Consider the following 21458-nt stretch of genomic DNA (forward strand, 5'->3'; position numbering starts at 1 on the left):
CAAGTGGTGAACTCAGAAACAGAGGTGTAGATCCTACTCCTTGGGAATTTCACGGGTGAAGGTGAAGTTTTGCAGATGAGCGAGAAAGAAAGCTGGTGGGGGGGGGGGGGGGGGGGGGGGGGGGGGGGACTCCAGTACATTTTTTTTTTTTTGGAAAGCTGAATATCAAAATCAAACACAGTGGACTTAATCCTTCACTGCAAACTCAAGATGGAGATATCATCCACTTTTTTTTTTTTTTTTTTTAAGTTTATTGTAAAACACATTATTCTACACATTGCCCTTTCAGATTTAAAATAAAAACGTGTCCAACTGGTTTGGACAGTTTGTTGCCAGGTCAGTAATGACTTCCTCTGATGCTCAGTCCACGGTTTTTGGTTTTTGTTTTTTTTTTTAAGACAATAGGCCGCACACAAATAATACAGCTATGCAGGCAGTCGACAAAACCACCCCTCTCCCCGCCTGTTATCAGCGGTGAGCAATCGGAGCGAGCAGGGAACCGCCTATCGCTCTGCTGTAATATTTCTTCTGCGCCTCCAAGGGGTCAAAGTCAACACGAAAGCACCAGGAGACCACAGATAGAGTCAAGCTTACGCGAATCTTATTTCAACAGGAGGATCGGTAACTTCAGGTATTTTTTTTTTCCAGCTCGATGGCTCCACTGCTGAGATGCAGCATTTTCACCCTGCTGGTGATCGTCCTAACGGTGAGCAAACGGCGAATTCTGTAAGCGCAACATGTTGTCAGGTTCGCTCTGGTTTGTGGAATAGCGGTGTGGGAACAGGTGTGGCCCCTGCTCTTCTCCCCTGTGGCGTTAACTTAACGTCGGATGCTTTCGAGCCCGTAGTGGAAAGTTAAAACATCGAGGGTCCAGCTTGAGGATACGGGAGGAAAACTAAATGCGTAGTGTCCGTGTTTACCCTCTGCTACTGTGTGAGGTCACGGTGCAGCTCTGGCTTTATTTCCTCCTCAGCATCGTAGTTTAAAACTGAAGGGATTACAGCCTTAATCCATTCTAACTATGTGGCGGAAGTTTTTTTTTTTTTTTTTTTTTTTTTTTAATGTCAGGTAGAGGAAGTTTTACACTTTGAGATGATTGAACTATGGTAATGTGGAGGGTATTAAAACTGGCCTAGTTATGTTGTAAGACTTTCAACCTTCACATGCAATGTACAAGAGAGGATGACTCCTTTTATGGACAACAAGAAAATATTTAATTTGATAATGAGCTCACATTTTGTGTTTGTGTGTGTATGTGTATGTGTTTGTTTGTTTTTTTTTAACTTAATAAATCTATAACCCCTCATGATGTAAAGAAAAAAGGTGTTAACTAATGTCATGTGTATGAGTCAAGAGCAACAATGCGCCATTTGATTTTGTAATCATTGCACATTACTATTAATGATCAACTTTTTCCCCCCTTCTTTGTTTCCCTACAGCCGGTTCCTGTGGAGGCAAAAGGAAATGGACTGCACAGACAAAAAAGAGAATGGATCCTAGCTCCCAGAAAGCTAAAGGAGAACTTTGATTACACTGGCTACCAGTTTATTGCTAAAGTATGTACTGTTGTTTAAAAAATTCTGTTAAAATTGAATAGCTTAAGTCTTCATTTACGTCATCATCTGGACATTACAAAATATTAATTTATTTATTCATTTCTGTTCGTAAAATATTTAGGTCATTGACAAGTACATCGATAGTACTTTCCACCTCACTGGTTTAATCCTGTGTTTTTCTTTAAACCTTAGCTCAGGATGAGTTTGTGTGAGAACAGCTTTCCAGATGCTGGCGAACCTGCAAGTTCAAAACGAGTCAGTTCAGACCTGGCGCATTATCATAAATATGTCTTTGTTCATATGTTTAGACGTGCACACCTATGTTTGATGTTCTAAAGCTTATCTAGTGTCATTCCTCAGCTAGATATTGGCTGAAGTTTTAAGGCCTGAGGCGGCAGGCTAATTTTTAGATATAAATGCATGATCCTGGCTGCGAATAAAAAGTGATGAAGTAATGTAATAATGGTATGTGTGTGGTTGTTCTCATCATAGCAAAAACAGTTTGGTCCCAAACCTCAGCTTAGAGTATATATTATGTCGCTGTCATTTGCATGATAGAATACAATGGGAAAAAAAGGACGTTATTTTATGATTAAAACTTACAGTAAATAAGTTGCCTTTAGACTTGTCCTTGTGAATTGAAAGTCATAGATGTCCAAATCATTTTGTGTCTCTATATTTGTGTTTCAGATTCACTCTGATAAGGCAAACAATTCGGTGATACGATATTTTTTAACGGGGCCTGGTGTTGACCTGCCACCTCAACGTAGATTTTCTGTTGACGCTGAAACTGGCTTTGTGAGAGTCCACTCCATTCTGGATCGAGAGGATATCCCCTTCTATCATGTAAGAGCATTTATAAATCCTGTTTGTAAAATATAAAGCATTTCCAGTCATATACTCAGTGATGAAATGGTAAAGTGGTTCTGATATCTTTTCTTGCAGTTAAGAGGGATGGCAAAATTCTTGGACGGGCGCCCTGCTGAAAATGATATCGACCTTAATATTACTGTTGAGGATGTCAATGACAATGCACCAATCATTCAAAAAAAGCAAGTCGGATATGTCAATGAATCTAGTGCAACAGGTATTTTAAGACACCAATATGAGTGATATGCCACTGGAAAACAATAGTATTTTCACCAGTAATCAATCATCTGTATCATTCCATTCGCTTTGGTGATCTCTAGGTACTTTTGTCATGAAAGTGTTTGCTACTGATGCTGATGAAGAGAACACAATCCGGTCCAAGATCGTCTACCGCATTGTGGAGCAGAGTAACACAGCCGGGATGTTCTTCATCAACTCTGAGACTGGGGAGGTCAGGGTTCGAAGGAACACTCTAGATAGGGAGGTGAGGCACTTTAACCACCCATGAAGTTTCTTGAAGTCTAGTCTATTTATTGTAAAAGCTTGTCATAACACAAAAGTCAGATCACATTGTGACTCTCACACTCAACCCTTACACGCATTTTCTATTAGCTCTTATTACTAATAGGAAAGGTCATACTGCATACACGCACCAGTCACGCAATATACACATGTTCTGTTTTACACCAGAAATATAATTCCCTGTTGGATCACAGTCAGTGTGGGAGAAGCGTTTTATAAATGTTTAGAAATATTTAAGCAAATATTGAGACAGAATCATGGGAAACTAACAACTAAATTAATAATTAAATGAGTCAGTGCATTATATCTCTGATCTTTTTCATTCTTTTTTGTAAGACAAAAGATACATATACGTTGACTATCATGGCCACTGACATGGGTGGACAATCAGGAGGAAACTCAGGAACAGAAGATATTGAGATCAGAATTCTGGACATAAATGACAATATTCCAACGCTGGAAAAAGAAAAGGTGGGTGTGACAGAGCGAAACACTTTTGTGCTCTTTTTTAGTAGATTTTTTTTAAAAGTATAACTGTATTTGCATTTTTTTTTTTTGCAGTATGAAGGGAGTGTGGAAGAGAACACCATCAATGTGGAAGTGATGAGGATCAGAGCTGTTGACATGGATCTGATTCACACTGACAACTGGCTGGCCGTCTTCGAAATAATTTCAGGGAATGAGGCAGGCTATTTCAGTATCACCACTGATAATAAGACCAACGAGGGAGTAATCATGATTCACAAGGTAAAAAATTGTAGTCTGATTTTAATGGACTATATAACCATATAGAGTGAAATGAAGAATGTGACTTAGCCAGTAGAGTAACTTTATTATGAAAGCTAATGTGAATTGCATATCCTGTGCATTATCTGTCAATCTATAGGCCCTGGACTATGAGGAACTGAAGGAGCTCAACTTAGAAGTGGCTGTGTCCAACAAGGCAAAGTACAATTTTGGTAGTGTAAGCAAACCGACCCCCACTAAACCCTACCCTGTTAAAATCAACGTGATCAATCAGAAAGAAGGCCCTCGTTTCCAACCAACTGTCAAAGTGGTGTCTGTCTCTGAAGACCAATCTTCCATCTTCATCAACAAAGTCATCACCACCTATGCTGCTATTGACAGTGACACATTAAAGACAGCCACCAATGTGAGGTACGGCCGCGTACAGTGGGGAAAGATGTTATGAATTGATTTTTTTTTTTGGGGGGGGGTTTTTTGTCCTCACATGTATGGATTTTCATACTTTCAGGTATGCAAAACTCGATGATAAGGACAACTGGTTGACAGTTGATAGCGAGACAGCAGAAATCAGGCTGAATAAACTGCCTGATAGAGAGTCCAAGTACTTGATCAATGGAACATATTATGCCAAAATTATATGCGTCACCAATGGTGAGTTCTGTATGACAGTTGTCGTTATTCCACTATGGACATACTGTAAACGGTGTTCAACAGATTAATGCAATTTCTCTTTTTTGACTTTCAGAGGGTTCCTCAAAAACTGCCACAGGGACCATCGCCATTCAGGTGGAGGACTTTAATGATCACTGTCCAAAACTGACCACTACAACTCACACCATGTGCCTCGAGGACAATGTGATCTACGTCACAGCCGTAGACGAGGACAAGTTCCCCAATTCAGCACCATTTGATTTCACTGTGATTCAGGAGAGCAGCACTGGGAAGTGGACAGTGGAGCAACTGAATGGTAAGACCATGTGAAGAGGACAGTTACTCCTTATCAAAGTTGCAGCTAATCGCTGTTCAATAGGCATGGCTCTTCAAGGTTTATATGAAACGTTAAAGATTTCTAGACATTCTTTTTAGCACACTGTGATTATTTCAATGTATCATAGTTTTTTTTTTTGTTTGTTGTTTTTTTCTTCATTTTTTTCATGTTCACACATTTGTGTGAATAGCAAAAAGCATTTCATTGTTTGCATTGTCACTAACATTGTTAGGGTTTGCACTGTACTTAACTTTTTTTGTTTTCTTGCTTTCCTGGAGAGCACTTCGCCATAGACGGCATTCAATTTAGACATTGTGCATTGAACCATTTTTTATGTTATTACCTACACTTTTCCTGCTTTGCCAAGTAAATGTCTCTCATGAAAATGGTCCATCTTGGTTTTATAACTGATGTATGACAAAGAGAAAGCATTATTACATATTGCAAGACACAAACAAACTTGTGCAGCAAACTTTAAAATTTGGGGCTTTGCCGTTCTTAGACACCGCAGCCATTCTGCGAGACCAAGCCAATTTGTGGCCAGGCATCTACAAAGTGGCAGTGGACGTGAAGGACCAGCAAGGAAAATCATGTGCTGATGTTCAGATGATGGACGTAACTGTGTGTACCTGCCTTGAAAACACTAAAAGCTGTGTGTCACGCCGGACATCGACTGCAGGTTTTGGAGCCGCAGGTATCCTGCTTCTACTCCTGGGACTGCTGCTGCTGCTGTGTGAGTCAACTATTAATGATTTCTTTCCTCCTCTTGTCTGGTTGGCTCAATGATAATCTTTAATTTTCATATACAAGGTTGCCTGACCCAACATGTTGTGGGGTGTTCATAGAGATTTACAGAAAGGATGGGTGTGTGGAACAAACTTGCGAAAGTTAGATTATACCTCTGGCATATGTTGCACATCGTTTTTGGCATTGGTTAAATCCTTTTGTTGAATGAGGTTAATTCCTTGAGTGATCATTGGACTTTTTTGATCTGATCAGTACACTGTCCTAGAATTCATTCTGATTTCTTTCCAAATGTGTTAATTTTCCAGTGATACCCCTGCTGCTGTTTTTCTGCCTGTGTGGAGGTGCTGCAGTTTTGGGAGATTTCAAGCCTATTCCATTTGATACGAAACAAGGGCTGATCTCATATCACACTGAGGGACAGGGAGAAGACAAGGTACTTTGATCAGTCCAGTGTTGATATGAATGGATCTTATTGGTGCTTAGATATTTCAGTTTTGAAAATGTGTTAATCACATTTGCATAAATTTCTGTATCTCTGATGCAATCTCCAATTTTTCTCACAGGAAGTTCCTCTTCTACAAGTCCCAGTGGAAGTTGATGGTGTCTCAAAGAATGCCCACAACTATGGGGTAAAGGAGTACGGAGAACTTGGGGGAGGATTAGCTGGAGGAGCAACCACTATAATAACCGATAAGAGGGATCAATACGGCCATTATGTCATTGGGCAAGAGGAGAGGGAAATAATTGATACAGGAATGGTGACAGGACAAGAACACCTTTTTTCCCAATACAGAGCTGGGGCCTTTGATGGGATGGCTCTGTCTAATCAGTTCCTGGAAGAGTACTATTCAAGTGTGAGTATCTTCAAGTTTACTTGGAACCAAACTTTAATTGCTATATTGTTCATCACAAAAGGGTAGAGTTTAGATGATCATAAATACACTACCGGTCAAATGTCTCATCCAGCATCCAACCACACTCATGATGTTCTCGCTACACTGGAAATCAAACACTGTTTAGAAAGCCTGTTCCAACATTGTTACATAAGTCCCCAAAAATTTGTTGCACCATGGCTCATGGAGTTTAAGACTGTGCTGGTCTGCCATCATGTGAAACCACCTTCTTCTTTTCTTCTTTAGTTTTGGCTCATTGTCTTGATGTAGGATGAAATTCTGACCAATCAGTCTGTCTTCCTTTGTTACTTGCCCGTTTTGTACAGTAATGCATCAGAGAGTGTAGTAACACAGTTTGTTTCAACACTGCCTTTGTACAGACAGAGGGTTTTTAAGTAACCACCAAAAGCTGGGGCACCAGTAGGAAATGTTTGCATTAACTTTAAAGGCTTCATTTACTTTTGTAAGTTAACCAGTTTCTTAATCCCAGAAAAAGGCCCATTCCTATGAGTGTTGGCGACCTAAACTTTTTTTTTTTTTTTTTTTTTTTACCTTAAGCAGTTCACAGCTTACCTTTGTGAAATTTAGGGTCATTAACTGGACTTGAGCTGCTCAAATTTCAGGGAAAACTGCAAAAAATGTGGGTGTTGTAAAACATTTGACCGTTAGTGTACATATTTAGTTATATAAAACACGACCAGTTTTCATCATAGTAGAAGCTGTAATACACACAGAACTCAAATGTCAGTGTTACTGAAGTCCAACTCATATATTCTGATTCTATTTGCAGAAATCAAACCATGCTGCACAACAGTCCCAGCAGAAGGATGGACTGCTGGTCTATGACTATGAGGGTAATGAGTCTGTGGCAGGTTCTGTAGGTTGCTGCAGCCTTCTTGAAAATGATGATGATCTTGCCTTCCTGAATGACCTTGGGCCTAAATTCAAAACCCTGGCTGAGATCTGTCAGGGATCAACCATTATGAGTGGCTGTGTGGATATCTCCCAAGTCAGACCGGTGTCTCCAGTCAGACCCTCCTCCCACACACATGTCCATACTCACACAGAAACAATCAGGGACAGGGACCACCTAAACATCAACACCATCAACACCTCCAATGTGGCATCTGGACTGTCTACTGTGGTCCAGGAGGAGCAAATCATTGAGAGAGCCCAGGGTTCAGCAGCTGTCCAGGACAAGATAATGATTCCAAATCAGACACTGTTCATACAGCAGCCCACTATGTACTATGCTGCTACACCCATGTATGTAGTCGAGCCCCAACCCCAAGTGGTGCTTGTAGCAGGGGGCACCCAGCAGCAGTCAGTGGCTCAAGTAGGCCAAGTTGGACTAAGTCAGGGGCTGGTGCAGGTTGGTGGTCTCCAGGGCTCTCAGGGTTTGGTCCTTGTGGATAGGCAGGGAGGAATGGGTGGAGTGACAGGGCAGGTAGCACAAGGCCTTTCACAAGGAACCATCTCCAGGTCCAGAAAAGTGTTGGTGGTGGAGAATGAATCCTTGGGTGGAGAGCACGGTCTAGCGCAGGGGCCTACAGAGCAGGGCTTTGGTGTCAATCAAGGTGTGCAGGTGAAAGCTCAGAGTTTTTCTCTGGGTTCACACGTTTCAACAGGATCAAATGAGGACTATGCCCAGACAGCCACACCCAAGTTGCAAGGAAGTCAGAAAGTGGTTGTGCAACATCAGAAGGTATTAGTCACTGAGAGAAATAGTGAATCTAGTACAAGAGCATGAGGCAAACCTTGTGTTTTGCATATCCACAGATTTCACAATGGTGAAAGGATAGTCTGCTTTACCTGAAGTGCAATACTGCATGTCCTCTAGTGCTGATAACACTACTGATCAGAGTAGTTAAGAAATAGTATTGACTACATGAATATCTTGGCCATAAAAGGCAAGGATTTCCCATAGTATTACTAGTTAGGAAAATTACTCACATTAATACTACATAAAGCATTGATCTCTCATACGCTACTTGTTAAACTTTAGTTGAAAACGTATGCGTTACAGTATTAGTGTATTCAATGCACCTGAGATTTTAAGAGGCATCACATGACCTCTGCTCTTTCGCCTCAGCTGAGCCATCTCTCGATGAACCAGTTACTTGAGGCACCAAATGACAGCCCTCTATTTATTTACACTAGCGTGGTTGCAGGACAGGAACAGTCACAGTAAAGAAAACAGAACTAGATCAGTCACACCTACAGTGTCTACTTACCTATCAAACAAAAACTGCGAACCTCAGACCAAGTCTCCTAACCAAAGAAAAACTGGAAGAAGCAGGGAACAAACAAAAAGGCCACCCACCTACTTCTCTCAGGGAAGAAATAAGTGTACACTAAACAAAGTCTAATGTCAGATCAGCGAGTTCCCTTCATATTGCAGCTCCCAACCTGCCAGGCTGGAGGAGGGAAGGGAAAGACAGGACTGGTTCTAACTGTTCATTTATCCCTGAGGGCTGCATTTGGGAACCAACCACCAGCATTCACTCTGCTGTACAATCAATCTAGCCAATCATAGCACCAGGACTGCAGGTCAGACATAGCCACACCTCAGTAAGAACAAAAGGAGAGAAAAACACAAAACATGTAATGCACAAGTACATGAAAAAAAATATATAATAACCTTAGACAGATTGTGAGAACCAGTAATAAACCAGTTACTATAATAGATGTAGTTTTGAAAAGAAGAAATTTAATTATTTGGAAGCTAATAATCATGTCACTGGTATGGATCAATACTATTTTCAAACAGCAGTTACTTACTCTTACTCATCTTGCTCTTTTTTGATAAAAACAGCACAGAATCAGTTTCATAACCAGTGTGTTCTGAAAACAGTGTGGTCGTAGAATTCCCGTTGAAACAACCACACAATGCATTTCAAAGCCACTCGGGCAGAAGCAGAGATAAAGAAAAGTTTCTGTACTTAGTATCACATTGCATTCATCCATATAGACTTTAAAAAAAACAGATCCAGATCTGCTGTATATATTTGCGTGGTGTATTCCTAAAGATTCTTGTTTTGCCTTTGTAATATTTTAGCTTTAGCCATGCCATAAACTGTTCAGCTTATCTTTTGGATTGCTGTACTTAGTTAAACTGTAACTAACAGAGAATTTTTATATGGGTGGCTTCCTTGGGAACTGCATGAAACTGAGATAAATGTCATTTGTACTGTACAACTGATGAAAGCACCGTTGGCGGAACAAACAAAGTGTTTGAATGATTTAGTTAACGAAGGAGGGATGAAATCTTTTTATCGGTATGAAGCACAGTCATTATAGACTATAAAGTAAAGGAGACAACACTACACAAATTCTCCATTGTATTGTTGCACTTGTATTATTCCTACAGAATATGTGTGGGTTTTCCATGTTGTTCCTGTAATAAGATAAGTAACTCCAAAATATCTTAGTGCCAAAGCTGTTCATTCTTTTTTACATATGTATATTATGACATAATTCCAGGATAGATTTTGAATAGGTTGTTTATATGGTGTGTTTTTGGGTGTGTGAAGGTTACATAATTTGGGTATGATGGGAAATGCAATAGAGTATGAGCTTACCAAGCACTGAAAACATTTGGTAGAATGACGTTTGATACTGCTGTTCTTGCTTTTGATATATATGTTTGATTTTCCCTGGTTCTAATGGGCTGTATGAATATTTCATAAATTGCTTTAGAATAGTACAGTACTAAAGCAGCATTATAGTAAGGATGTTTTCTTTTTTTTAAGTTTTGCACCTTCTATCAGAATAAAATCAAACAAAAAATGTTGTATTGGTCTTTTTTCTAATTTCACAATATTGTGACATTCAAAAGATTATATAAAACACAATTTTGAATATATTATAATACAGATACTGTTAAATACTGTACATCAAACACTAGTATATGACCTCATCTTTACATGTAACTATATTTTTAATAATCAGATGAACAAATGCTTTGGAGGGAGTGTTTGAACGACATTCATTCAAAGAGACAATTTTTGCTGATGCAGTGTTTTAGTCGTCTAGCTTTCACCATGGAGGACATCATTCAAATCAACTGTATTTGTATACAAAGCAAATCAGATGCAAAGAAGTACATCATTCCACTGAAAGTACTCCATTTGAAAGACATGTTTTGGTGCTAATTGACAAATGCACATACCTAAACCATTCAAATACTGACTGTTGAGTCTGTCAGGTTAAAAAAGGTGAATTCAAATCTTGACCTACAAAGTTATGGTGTATTTCTCTGTCAGTTAAAACTTGATTGAGTCAGTGAGGTTTAAAGGTCAAAAGGATTTTGCTGCAAGCTTTTCCAAGCAGGCAGCAGGATGACTGTGTTGAACACATACAAGCGGTTTCTTTGTAGCTGACTAGAAAAGATTCACTCATGCTTCACGTCAGCAAAGAAGAGAAAGTAGAAAATCCGGTTTCCCTCATGGGTTAGTGTGCAAGTAATTTAGACGGAGAATGCAGGCAAAGTCCAAAAAACTGACCAGAGTGGTTTTAAATGAGATGTGGGTGGGGAAAAGCCTGGTTTTCATCTTTCACCAGAGGGTTAGAAAGTCAGAGGGTTATTTATTTATTTGCATACAAGAATACATCCAACACGACAGGATCATGATCATACTGTTGTGACGCTGCCTGAAGATAAAGAGCATTGACAATCAGTCATGCAGTCAGTAGAAGAGGGTATGGTGGGGGTTTCACAGTGCACAGGTTGAGTTGATGTGCTTTGTAGAAAGCCCTAGAGTTACCTCAGTTTTTACTGCAGCATTGTAACACATCGCAATAAGAAAAATGCCACTTTCTGATAAACATGTAAATACTAGAGAGTTAATATGTGTCACAGAGGCTGCTTATTTGTTATAAAAGAACACATGGCTTGTTATCGTGTTGTCGGAATGCTGTGTATCTCTGAGAGAAAGTCTCAAGTAACAATACAATTATTAAAAAGTAAAGGAAGATTCAAAAGAGGTTCTTCTACCTGTCCAGACAGTTACTGCTTCTTCCTTTTCAGGTCCTGTTGTCTCACACTGATGCAAATGTGAGTTCAGCTTTACTAACTTATAAATATGACTTAACAATTTATTTTCAAATGCCACCCCTGGCAGTGCGCATCTTTTTCAATTCACGTATTTATCCTTGCTTATGTCAGAGCAAAACATTTGCATTAAATGTATTTCTTTGCTTTTAGCAATATACATTTCTCCATATTTAATTCAGGGCTGCACAGTGGTGCAGTGGATAGCGCTGTTGCCTCACAGCAAGAAGGTTCTGGGTTCCTTCTGTGTGGAGTTTGCATGTTCTCCCTGTGTCTGCGTGGGTTCCCTCCAGGTACTCTGGCTTCCTCCCACAGTCCAAAGACATGCAGGTTAGGTTAATTAGTGACTCTAAATTGCCCTTAAGTGTGAATGTGAGCCTAAATGGTTGTTTGTCTCTACATGTCAGCCCTGTCATAGACTGGCATCCCGTCCAGGGTGTACCCTGGTCTCGCCCAGTGTCAGCTGGGATTGGCTCCAGCCCTCTGCAACCCTGCTGGGATAAGCACTATAATGGATAATGGATAATGGATGGATGGATGGATGGATATTTAATTTACTGTCCTCTGCAGAAAGTTTCTGCTGCCGTTCAGTAGATGGTTATGAAATCTACCACAGACCTGAAATTTGTTTTGCCAATTGACTGTCTACTTGCATTTGTATTGTACTTGTAGGCTATCTCACCAAAACAGAAGTGTCCCGCAGATAACAGGGCACCTCACAAACATTGCTTCCCAATTTCACATGGAGCTAAAAGTAGACACAGCATTTAAAACCTCTGTGAGACAAGTTGGTTGACCTGTTTTACACCACTTGGGACTTGAAAGGCTTATCGGTCTCACTGGAGTTGTCCGACTGACAGCTTGGAATGGATAAGACGTATAGACTTTCCCTGTTTTCGCTTTACCTTCTTCTATTATTATGTTTCTAATATTATCTTTCCTCTGGGTTATTTGTAAAGACTAATATTTGCTTTCGCTCCAACTAGAGAGGAAAAGGATTTGAAACAGGATTTTCTTCTTTTTTTCATCTTCCCTCTAGGATTTGCTCTTCTGGCCATCAGTCTTATCAAAGCAGATGGTTTTCATCAACTTTCAGATGGAAAATTCTTGCTTTGACAGCCAAGACTGGGGTGTGGCAACATGTGCATCATATTTCAAACCTAAAACCCATAGAAACTATTTCAACAACAAGTTTCTGCCCTCACTGAAGGAATCACAGTGTGTCTTGTCAGGGTGCCCAAGCATATCAGCAAGTTTCATCAAGCCACTGTCATGGTATGCACTGGACTCTTAGATTCTAAGTGATAAATGTGTTTTGTCTCCTATTACTTTCTCCACATTTTTTCTAGAAAACTATTTTTCTGCTGTTGCTGGACTCCTCCCTGGTTCTTAGGAGATGTGTCAATCAGATACATATGTGCCCAATAGGGTCATAGATCAAAATGTCACAACAGCTTTCGGCATTTTTACGAACCTTAAACCGAAGTGAATGCTTCACATTTGAGACGTTGCTATTCATCATCTTAATGGACCAAAATTTATCCGAAAATAAAATGTGTCTTGATGAAAATCAACCTTGTTAGTCAGTGTCTTACTATCTTCTGAATTTCTTATCTTGTCTGTTGCTCACAACCCAGGTCCCATTTGTTTCTATTTAAAAACGTTCCTTAAATACCACAAATAAACAGTATCATTCTGGTTTTAAAGATAGTTAGAAGGTTTCTGACACGTATGGGCATTATAGTTTTTTTTGTATTTACAACACCAAAACAGTGTTTACCATAGTGAGGGAACGTGTTACCTCTTGCAGCTGTGTGGTTCTCCGGTGGGTTTTAAATAGTTTTTGGGGGAAAAAATGAAGCTCTGTGATACAAAGGAATAAGCTATATGATGCTTTAGATAGTTTAGGGCCTATTGCCCTCACACCTCTGCAGCTATCAAATAAAAACATGACATGAAGTATTGACAGGAGTGGATGTTTTATTTGAGACTTGAGACAGTGAAAGCATGTTGAAGTAAATGTTACAAAACTGTGTTTAGGACAAGACTTCTTTTTTGACACTGGTAAAGCATGACTTGGAAAACCAATGCTACAATACTTGCATATTTTTAAATTCTAATACCACTCATGATCTTTGTCATTAAAAGCCATATCTATATGCAGCATAGTTTTTGCTAAACAGCTATATTTCATCATGATCTGCACACTGCAATATGTGGTCGAACATCTGCATCTCTAGCGTGCTTCTTGTGATCTCACTGCACTGTTCAACAACAATTACTATTTGGAGGGACTGGTTCACTCACAATGTCAGGTCAGTGTTTTGTAATCAGTGGCGAACATCATGGCGGACGTCCTCCTCATCCTCTATTTCATCTTCTTCGTATTCACCCATCTCATCAGCGGTGGCATCCTGGTACTGTTGATACTCAGACACCAGGTCGTTCATGTTGCTCTCGGCCTCAGTGAACTCCATCTCATCCATTCCCTCTCCAGTGTACCAGTGGAGGAAGGCCTTGCGACGGAACATAGCCGTGAACTGCTCCGAGATCCTCCTGAACAGCTCCTGGATGGCCGTGCTGTTGCCAATGAAGGTGGCGGACATCTTGAGACCACGAGGTGGGATGTCGCAAACGGCGGTCTTGACATTGTTTGGAATCCATTCGACAAAGTAGCTGCTGTTCTTGTTTTGCACGCTCAACATCTGCTCATCCACTTCCTTCATGGACATACGGCCCCGGAAGATGGCTGCCACAGTGAGGTAGCGTCCGTGACGAGGGTCACAGGCTGCCATCATATTCTTGGCATCGAACATTTGCTGTGTGAGCTCTGGCACAGAGAGGGCACGATACTGCTGACTGCCCCGGCTGGTAAGAGGCGCAAAGCCTGGCATGAAGAAATGCAAGCGAGGGAAGGGCACCATGTTGACAGCCAGCTTACGGAGGTCAGCGTTGAGTTGGCCGGGGAAGCGGAGGCAGGTGGTCACCCCGCTCATGGTGGCTGATACTAGATGGTTGAGGTCTCCGTAGGTAGGTGTGGTCAGCTTCAGAGTGCGGAAGCAAATATCGTACAGAGCCTCATTGTCAATGCTAAAGGTCTCATCTGTATTTTCCACTAGCTGGTGGACGGAGAGAGTGGCGTTATAGGGCTCCACCACAGTGTCGGACACCTTTGGGGAAGGCATGACACTGAAGGTATTCATGATGCGGTCAGGGTACTCCTCGCGGATCTTGCTGATGAGCAGCGTGCCCATGCCTGAGCCTGTACCTCCGCCCAGAGAGTGGGTAAGCTGAAAGCCCTGGAGACAGTCGCAGTTCTCAGACTCCTTCCTCACCACGTCCAGGACTGAGTCAACCAGCTCAGCCCCCTCGGTGTAGTGACCCTTGGCCCAATTATTTCCTGCTCCACTTTGACCTGCATGTTGGAATGTTTAAAGTTAAATCATGTTGGACAAATAATGGCACTGCTCTCTGCTAAGGTTTTATAAGTTGTTACTATATTCATCCGTAGATTGCAGTGAAATTTTGTACAGACGTACATGGTCCCCAGAGGATGGATCCTAATGACGATAGTAATCATCAACTTTTCAGCTGGCATTATAACATTGACATTTCTGGAATTTAGCAACATAGCTATTGGCTGCATTGTCATTAATTTGATACACACATTCATTTCTAGACATGGTAAATGACATTCCTGGTGGCCTATAATTTTTTGCTTCAGGTTTAATTACACATTTATTATTTATAAAGCTTAAAGACAGTTCTTCTGTTTGTGTGATTCCTGGTCCTGGTAAGAAGAAATGGTTAGTCATCCTGGAATGCAGGTTTTTTTGGCCCTTGTATCTTCACTTGTGATCGGCACTGCAGCAAAATCTCCTAGTAGATCTTTTTTTTTTTTTTTTTTTCGCTGAGTCACCACAAGAGCTATCTCAGTGTGACACAGCTGCACATGGAGAATGCATCACAGCACCGGCACATCGCTGAGAGGCTGCGGAAGCTTTGTGCTGGGAATATATAGTACTCTGCAGCGCTCTGAAGTGAAACTAAGCACAGCTTGACAGGATTTGACAGCAGTTGCTGACATACACACATATTGTGAACAGATATTGCAGCTGGTTCAGGATGGGTCGACATCGTGATTTGTTGTCCACTCACCAAAGACAAAGTTGTCAGGCCTGAATAGCTGTCCAAATGGGCCGGAGCGAACTGAATCCATGGTTCCTGGCTCCAGGTCCACCAGAATGGCACGGGGGACAAATTTGCTGCCTTTGAATGAAAAAGAGCAGAGGATAGAGGGACAGGGAGAAGTAATGGATAGAAGGCTGGAGTAAGATATCGACAGTCTCATCATGGCAGAGCATTTGTAGTGAACCATGGAAAAAAATTCACTGTATTTCAAATTATTATTTTCTCCATATTTATTACGTATATATACTGACCTAAAAGCATAACTGCTTGCTAATATAAACATGTAGGTGAACAGCCTTTATGTTTAAAGGACACCACAGCCTGTCAATCACGCTGGATACTTAAAGACTGCATGGTGCCTTCTATTGTTTGTTTCTTGCACTTTACCTTGCTCCACCCTCTCCGTCTGTGACCCTTCTTGCAAGCAAACTGCTGCAGCATGCTGCACTGCTTATTCTAGACCAGCGGGGCTTTCGAAGTGCTGAGCTCTGCAGAGTCCATTCAAACAAAGGTGCAATCTTCCCCTAACCGTGCCTCTTTTTCATCTCATCCTCTCAAGTCTTAATGTTGCTCGCCTCTGTAAAAATCTGCCAGCTTTTCCTCTTTAAGGAGAAATCGATTAGTGGGATTGCTCAATTAGTCTACATGCAATATTAAGCCAGTGGGTGACACTGATGTCAGCATGCAACATGGAAACAAAGGATCAATAATTCCTGCTGATAGGAGATAGGACAGGGGTAGACAGTTGTAGTGAATATGCAATATTGGCATTTGTGGATTTCCTATGCAGGCCTTTCATTTAGCCAAAGCAGATGAACAAGTTAATCTGAATCCTGGGTACACACAGAGCTGCACTGACTTGTCCTCCTCTGAAAGGCTAAAACACAGGAGCTAGTGCTTCATGATTAGGCCCGTCATTCACCAGGTACCGTTTGATTGCTTAATATACAATGGCTGCCTATGAGCAACAACACATGGTGCATTTGGAATGACCTTCAACATGCCACGCCAATAAAATCAGACACTGAGATGAGACCAAGGCACAGTGAGCTCGGGGGCAGCTATACAGAGACTGCAGGTACCTGTACTCCCTATAGAGAGAGAGAGAGAGAGGGAGGGGGAGGGAGAGAGAGACACAGGGAGACAGAGACATGGAGATATTTTAGCAGGTTCACTGTCCTAATTTTCCCCTGCACTCATGGTGGGACCTACTTTCCCCTTGCAGCTAAATTAGTGACATAAGCACACTGTGGCATTCAAATGAGGTCTGTGTAATGTAAGGTCATGCAAGGATAATGAGCAGCGGGAACAAAGCTTTACGTGATGGTAAATTATTCAGATGCAAACATGTTATTTGTTTAAAACAAACATGGCCTTTTTTTTTTTTTTTTTTACCTGATGCTTCATTGTAGTAGACGTTTATCCTCTCCAGCTGCAGGTCACTGTCACCTTGGTAACTACCGGTGGGATCGATGCCATGCTCATCACTTATCACTTCCCAGAACTAAGATGGAGCAAACAGAATCACTAACTTCAATTATCGGGGTTCATTTAGTGGCAGATCCAGGCATGAAAACGAGTTACAGCGTGTGTCTTATTTTAGCTGTTGCGCATCCGCTCATGGCGACGAAATGACACGCAGCAGTGGGGGCCACATCACTGCGGCCGCTGACTCCCAGCAAAGCCCAGCCCGATCGAACCCCACCCTTCACATACATAAACAACTAACAATCTGTCTCAAACTTTAAAAAAAATAAAATATATATATATATATATATATATATATATATATATATATATATATACATATATATGTTTAGTCATTTCTTTTTCTAAGAGACGGACCATTTCAGTCAATCCATAAATTATTCAATACAAAAATCCGAGGAAAATAACACGTGTGATGTTCCGCATTAAAATAACAACCACTTCGTTAATCTCCCCCTTCCTAAATTCAGTGATAATATTGATACCTTCGCCCCAATCTGATTTCCACACTGCCCAGCCTGGATGTGAACGATTTCCCTCATGGTGCGCTGCGGATGCGGGCAGAGAGCGTCCTGTCTTGACTTCACCGGCGTCCAAGTCTTCAGTCTCTAGCCGCTGTGTTTCTAAAAATCAGCACTTGCCTCATTTCTAGGGCGAGTGTCGAGCCGGCGAGATAGATAAACGCGCTGCTGGTCGGATGACGTTACACACAGCGCAGCATCCAGTATCCCCGTCAGCCAATAGGAGCGCCCCGGTTTGATGCAGTGGACCAGAGGATCCTGCTGCATCATCCTCCTGACATCACCCTGTCCCATGCAGGGAAAATGTGGCCTTTTTTTTTTTTACTCCTATGAACTGAGGTTGTTCTATAAAGTCTAAGCGATTGTTTTCCCTGCCAGAAAATGTAAAACTTTATCAGGGTGATACTGACTGACTTGGTCAGAGATGAGTGGACAACATGTTAAGAAACAACTATACAGTAACCTACAAAGCAGCCTGTTGTTTAAAATGCCAGGTTGAAAAGTACAGATTGATACTTCAGGCATTTTAACCCTCACTGTAAAATCATGGTCATGTTTTAGTGTAAAAAATGCAGATATAGCGACAGAGAGAATACGATGACCAGGGATAATAATGAGCTGTTGGGGGTTTATTGACACCCTCAACCAAATCATCCCCGCCCACACCCAGGTTTGCTGTGTGCTGATTTTATTTTTGTTTAATTTTTTAAAGAATATGCACCACGTAAACATTATGTCAAGTCATATTCAAGTCATATTTTATTTATATAGCTTTGCCCAATATCACAAATCACAAATTCACAGTCCGGATACAACACACACCGACCCTTGAATCTGATGAGGAAAACCTCCCCAAAAATCCTTAAACGGGAAAAAGATGGAAGAAACCTGAGATTCTTCTCTCCATAATAAATGGGCAGCTGTAATTTATACATTTTTACGCAGGGCGCCCGCTATAAGACAGTTCCTCAAGAGTGGGTCAAAAGCCGTGATAGTGGCATGGCTCTACGGACTGGCAAATTCAAACTGACAGCTGGTCCAACACATTGGCTGAAATATCTCAACATGTAGCCTAGTGGATGAGATAGTCATGGTCCTCAGAGGATGAACCCAAATAACTTTGATGTCATCTGATTTTTCCTCTTATGCTACTACGGCCTAGTTTAGTACAGACATTAATTTTCCCCTCAGGATGAATTGTAATAACTTCGGTGATTCCCAATATTGCTATTTGTCTAATACTTCGGTTTATGGCAAAATACCTACAAAACAAATGTCATTCCCCTTGTGTTAAGTGTTAATTAGAAAATGTTAGCATGCTAATAAACTAAGCTAAGATGGTAGACATTTCACCCACTAAACATCAGCGTGTTATCATGATGGTGAGTATATTAGCATGCTGACATTGCCCAAGTACACCTTCATAGAGGCGCCAACAAGGCTAGACTCTTAAGTGATTTCTAATTAATCAAATGAACACAAAGTAACACAGACAACTTTCAGGGCCCCAGAGGGTCTGGGGGAGTTACTTGCTCTGCCTGGTTGGTAACCCTTGTGATTTTGAAACCCTATTGGATGATTTATAAAAGTGTAAGAGAGGAGAACAGGACTTTTTTTTTTTTTCTTTAAAAGTCATTCTGTTAGAAGCAGGGCCTCCAACCAACAATGAAAATACTTGAATATTATTTTTGCTTGGGATCAATGTTTACTAAAATCCAAGGTTGCTATAACAGAAAAAGCTCACTGATATTCATAGTTGATCAATAAATAGTGGTTTATTTTAACAACAGGTATGGCTTATATACAAGTGCATTATGTCTGTTAAAACAAAAACAAAATGAAACCAAAGAATTGGAAATTATAAATGGTACAATCCATGTTTTTTTTTTTTTTTTTACATTCATTCAAATCTCCCGTCAAGAGATTTGGAGTCGCACGGTTGAGAGAAGCAAAACCTGAAATGTGTACACTGGGGACTTCATGTCTCTGAGACTTATTTACCAAGTTCAAAACTATTCACCAGTCCATCCATATTATGAGCCAGGATCTTTCATGTTATCCACACATTTACTATTTACAAAGACATAACCCATTCTTCTTTCTCTTTGCTTTTCCACCAGTGAGTGTCTGCCTGTCTACCATATCGCTGGTGCTAACATTGCTTTGGATTGCTTTTAATTTTGCTCCAAATAAAGTCAAACCAAATGCTTACTAAGAATGACGAAACTGCCTCCCATCAGCACTGTGGAATAGCTGCATGGGAGTTTTGAAAGCAAAAGCAACAGATCTCAGAGAAGACTCTGGTTGTATTGTGCTGTGTCATTGTCTTTACACTGGTGTTGCATGGGGTTTTGGCGATACACGGTTCAATATCTGCAATATGCACACTGAGACAGAGAGACCAACACTCACAGACAACGAGAACTCGGAATAATGTGAAGCTACTGACCACTGCAGTCAACCCACTCTTTACTGCAGATGCCAAGAATTCCTTATTAAATCCAGGTTCAACATCCTGTTCCACAAAGGAGATTACATGTGGGTCTATTGCAAAAAGTTAATATGTAACCAGTCATTTCTGTATTGTATTCAAAATCCCATTCCATTTTCCCTTTTTCTTTTTTTTTTTTCTTTTGTTTTTTCTTTTTTTTTTTTTTCTTTTTTTTTTACTGTCGAGATGTCAAGTTCCACCAAATCTGACATCACATGATTGCAGGACATTGTGCTTTGAGGCTTAGCAGCATGGCATACTTATATGTTAGACATTAAATGTTCTCATGAATCTATCAATAAATGGAAGTTTGTTGACTCGATGATCTGTTAAAAGATCACCCTGAATCGATCAAAAATATAGCTTTCATACTTCGATTCAAGCTTCATTTGAGAAAAAAAACAACCACAGGCAGGTTCGCCCACTCACTTTGATACCAAAAGATTCGTAAGCCTTTGTCAGTGCTTGTCTCACTTGGATAAAAGCAAACGAGAATTTCGGTGAGATGAGTACCTGTAAGGTTCTTCGTAAGTGTACCACAAGATGGCAAGAGTAACAGAAGACCTCCTGTTAAGTCTGTTAACTGTTGTCTTTGACTCCTGAATGACACCTTAATAGATCACCAGTACTCCCTGGATAAATGTCATATGATATACTGTGAGAGGGTTTTTAATCACATTTGAAATGACGAGACATCATTCAGTTGGCTCTAGAGTTTTACAGTACAGTGTTATTATTATTATTACTTATCATTATTATTATGAGGATTGTTGTAAACAGTGGTCTATCTGCAATCACACATCGTTCTTTGACAAATATTACAACTTCCATTGTATGAAGTATGTAACTACAACTGTCAAAGTTACACACATAGTTAAGTCAAGTATAATTCTGTCCATAGATAGACATGGACTTTGGACAAAAAAAAAAGTGCCTCCTTAATCAAGAGTCTGTCAATTTATGATCATGAATAGGTTTATCTATAAATAAGGATTTGACCTGTATTCTAAAATGTCATTTTGACAAATGTATGAAATATTGCATTTTTTAAGGTAAACTTAGTTGTGCATGTGAATGTATGAACACACTGACATACATGAACTACGTTAATGCCAGAACATGGTTTGGGAAACACACTGAGAAGGTTAGCAATGTTGTGACAGTTGGAAATCACATCAAACATTTTGTCATCCATGGGTTTAATTTCAAAAATAGCTTTTGTCTTTTTTTTTTGTTTGTTTGTTTTGTTTTGTTGTTTTTTTTTAAGGTTTGCTAGTTTGTTTTGCTGACACGTTCACAATTATTTTCATGCTTTGTCCCCACTGCAAATAATAAGGTGCCACCACACTGAGGTGCCACAAATACTGTTAGAATGAAGTATAGCTTTGTAC

At 40.5% G+C, this 21458-nt stretch overlaps 2 protein-coding genes across 5 annotated transcripts; one reads left to right on the forward strand and one right to left on the reverse strand.

Moving 5' to 3' along the window:
* Nucleotides 1-517: 517 nt before the first annotated feature.
* LOC139629062 (desmoglein-2-like protein) lies at nucleotides 518-8906 on the forward strand. Its single transcript, XM_071491417.1, has 14 exons — nucleotides 518-706; nucleotides 1440-1556; nucleotides 2247-2402; nucleotides 2502-2643; nucleotides 2747-2910; nucleotides 3285-3419; nucleotides 3510-3695; nucleotides 3835-4106; nucleotides 4204-4346; nucleotides 4441-4662; nucleotides 5186-5416; nucleotides 5736-5863; nucleotides 5994-6284; nucleotides 7114-8906. The coding sequence occupies exons 1-14, from the start codon at nucleotides 653-655 to the stop codon at nucleotides 8071-8073; spliced, it is 3201 nt and encodes a 1066-aa protein (XP_071347518.1). The 5' UTR covers nucleotides 518-652; the 3' UTR covers nucleotides 8074-8906.
* Nucleotides 8907-13338: 4432 nt separating this feature from the next.
* On the reverse strand, nucleotides 13339-17745 carry LOC139629494 (tubulin beta-2A chain). Of its 4 annotated transcripts, XM_071492138.1 has the most exons (5): nucleotides 17541-17745; nucleotides 16963-17071; nucleotides 16650-16658; nucleotides 15535-15645; nucleotides 13339-14791 (listed from the first exon to the last, which is right to left on the reverse strand). In XM_071492138.1, exons 1-5 carry the CDS (start codon nucleotides 17595-17597, stop codon nucleotides 13707-13709), a joined length of 1371 nt encoding a protein of 456 aa, XP_071348239.1. In that variant the 5' UTR covers nucleotides 17598-17745; the 3' UTR covers nucleotides 13339-13706. The 4 variants fall into 4 exon arrangements, with proteins under 4 accessions (XP_071348239.1, XP_071348240.1, XP_071348241.1 ...); XM_071492139.1 differs by lacking the exon at nucleotides 16650-16658; XM_071492140.1 differs by lacking the exons at nucleotides 16650-16658; nucleotides 16963-17071; nucleotides 17541-17745 and adding an exon at nucleotides 15955-16563.
* Between the last annotated feature and the right edge of the window lie 3713 nt (nucleotides 17746-21458).

This window comes from Trachinotus anak, unplaced genomic scaffold (genome assembly GCF_046630095.1).
Source record: "Trachinotus anak isolate AG129_WGS33_773 ecotype Australia unplaced genomic scaffold, CSIRO_AGI_Tana_v1 ptg000012l, whole genome shotgun sequence".
Taxonomy (NCBI): Eukaryota; Metazoa; Chordata; class Actinopteri; order Carangiformes; family Carangidae; genus Trachinotus; species Trachinotus anak.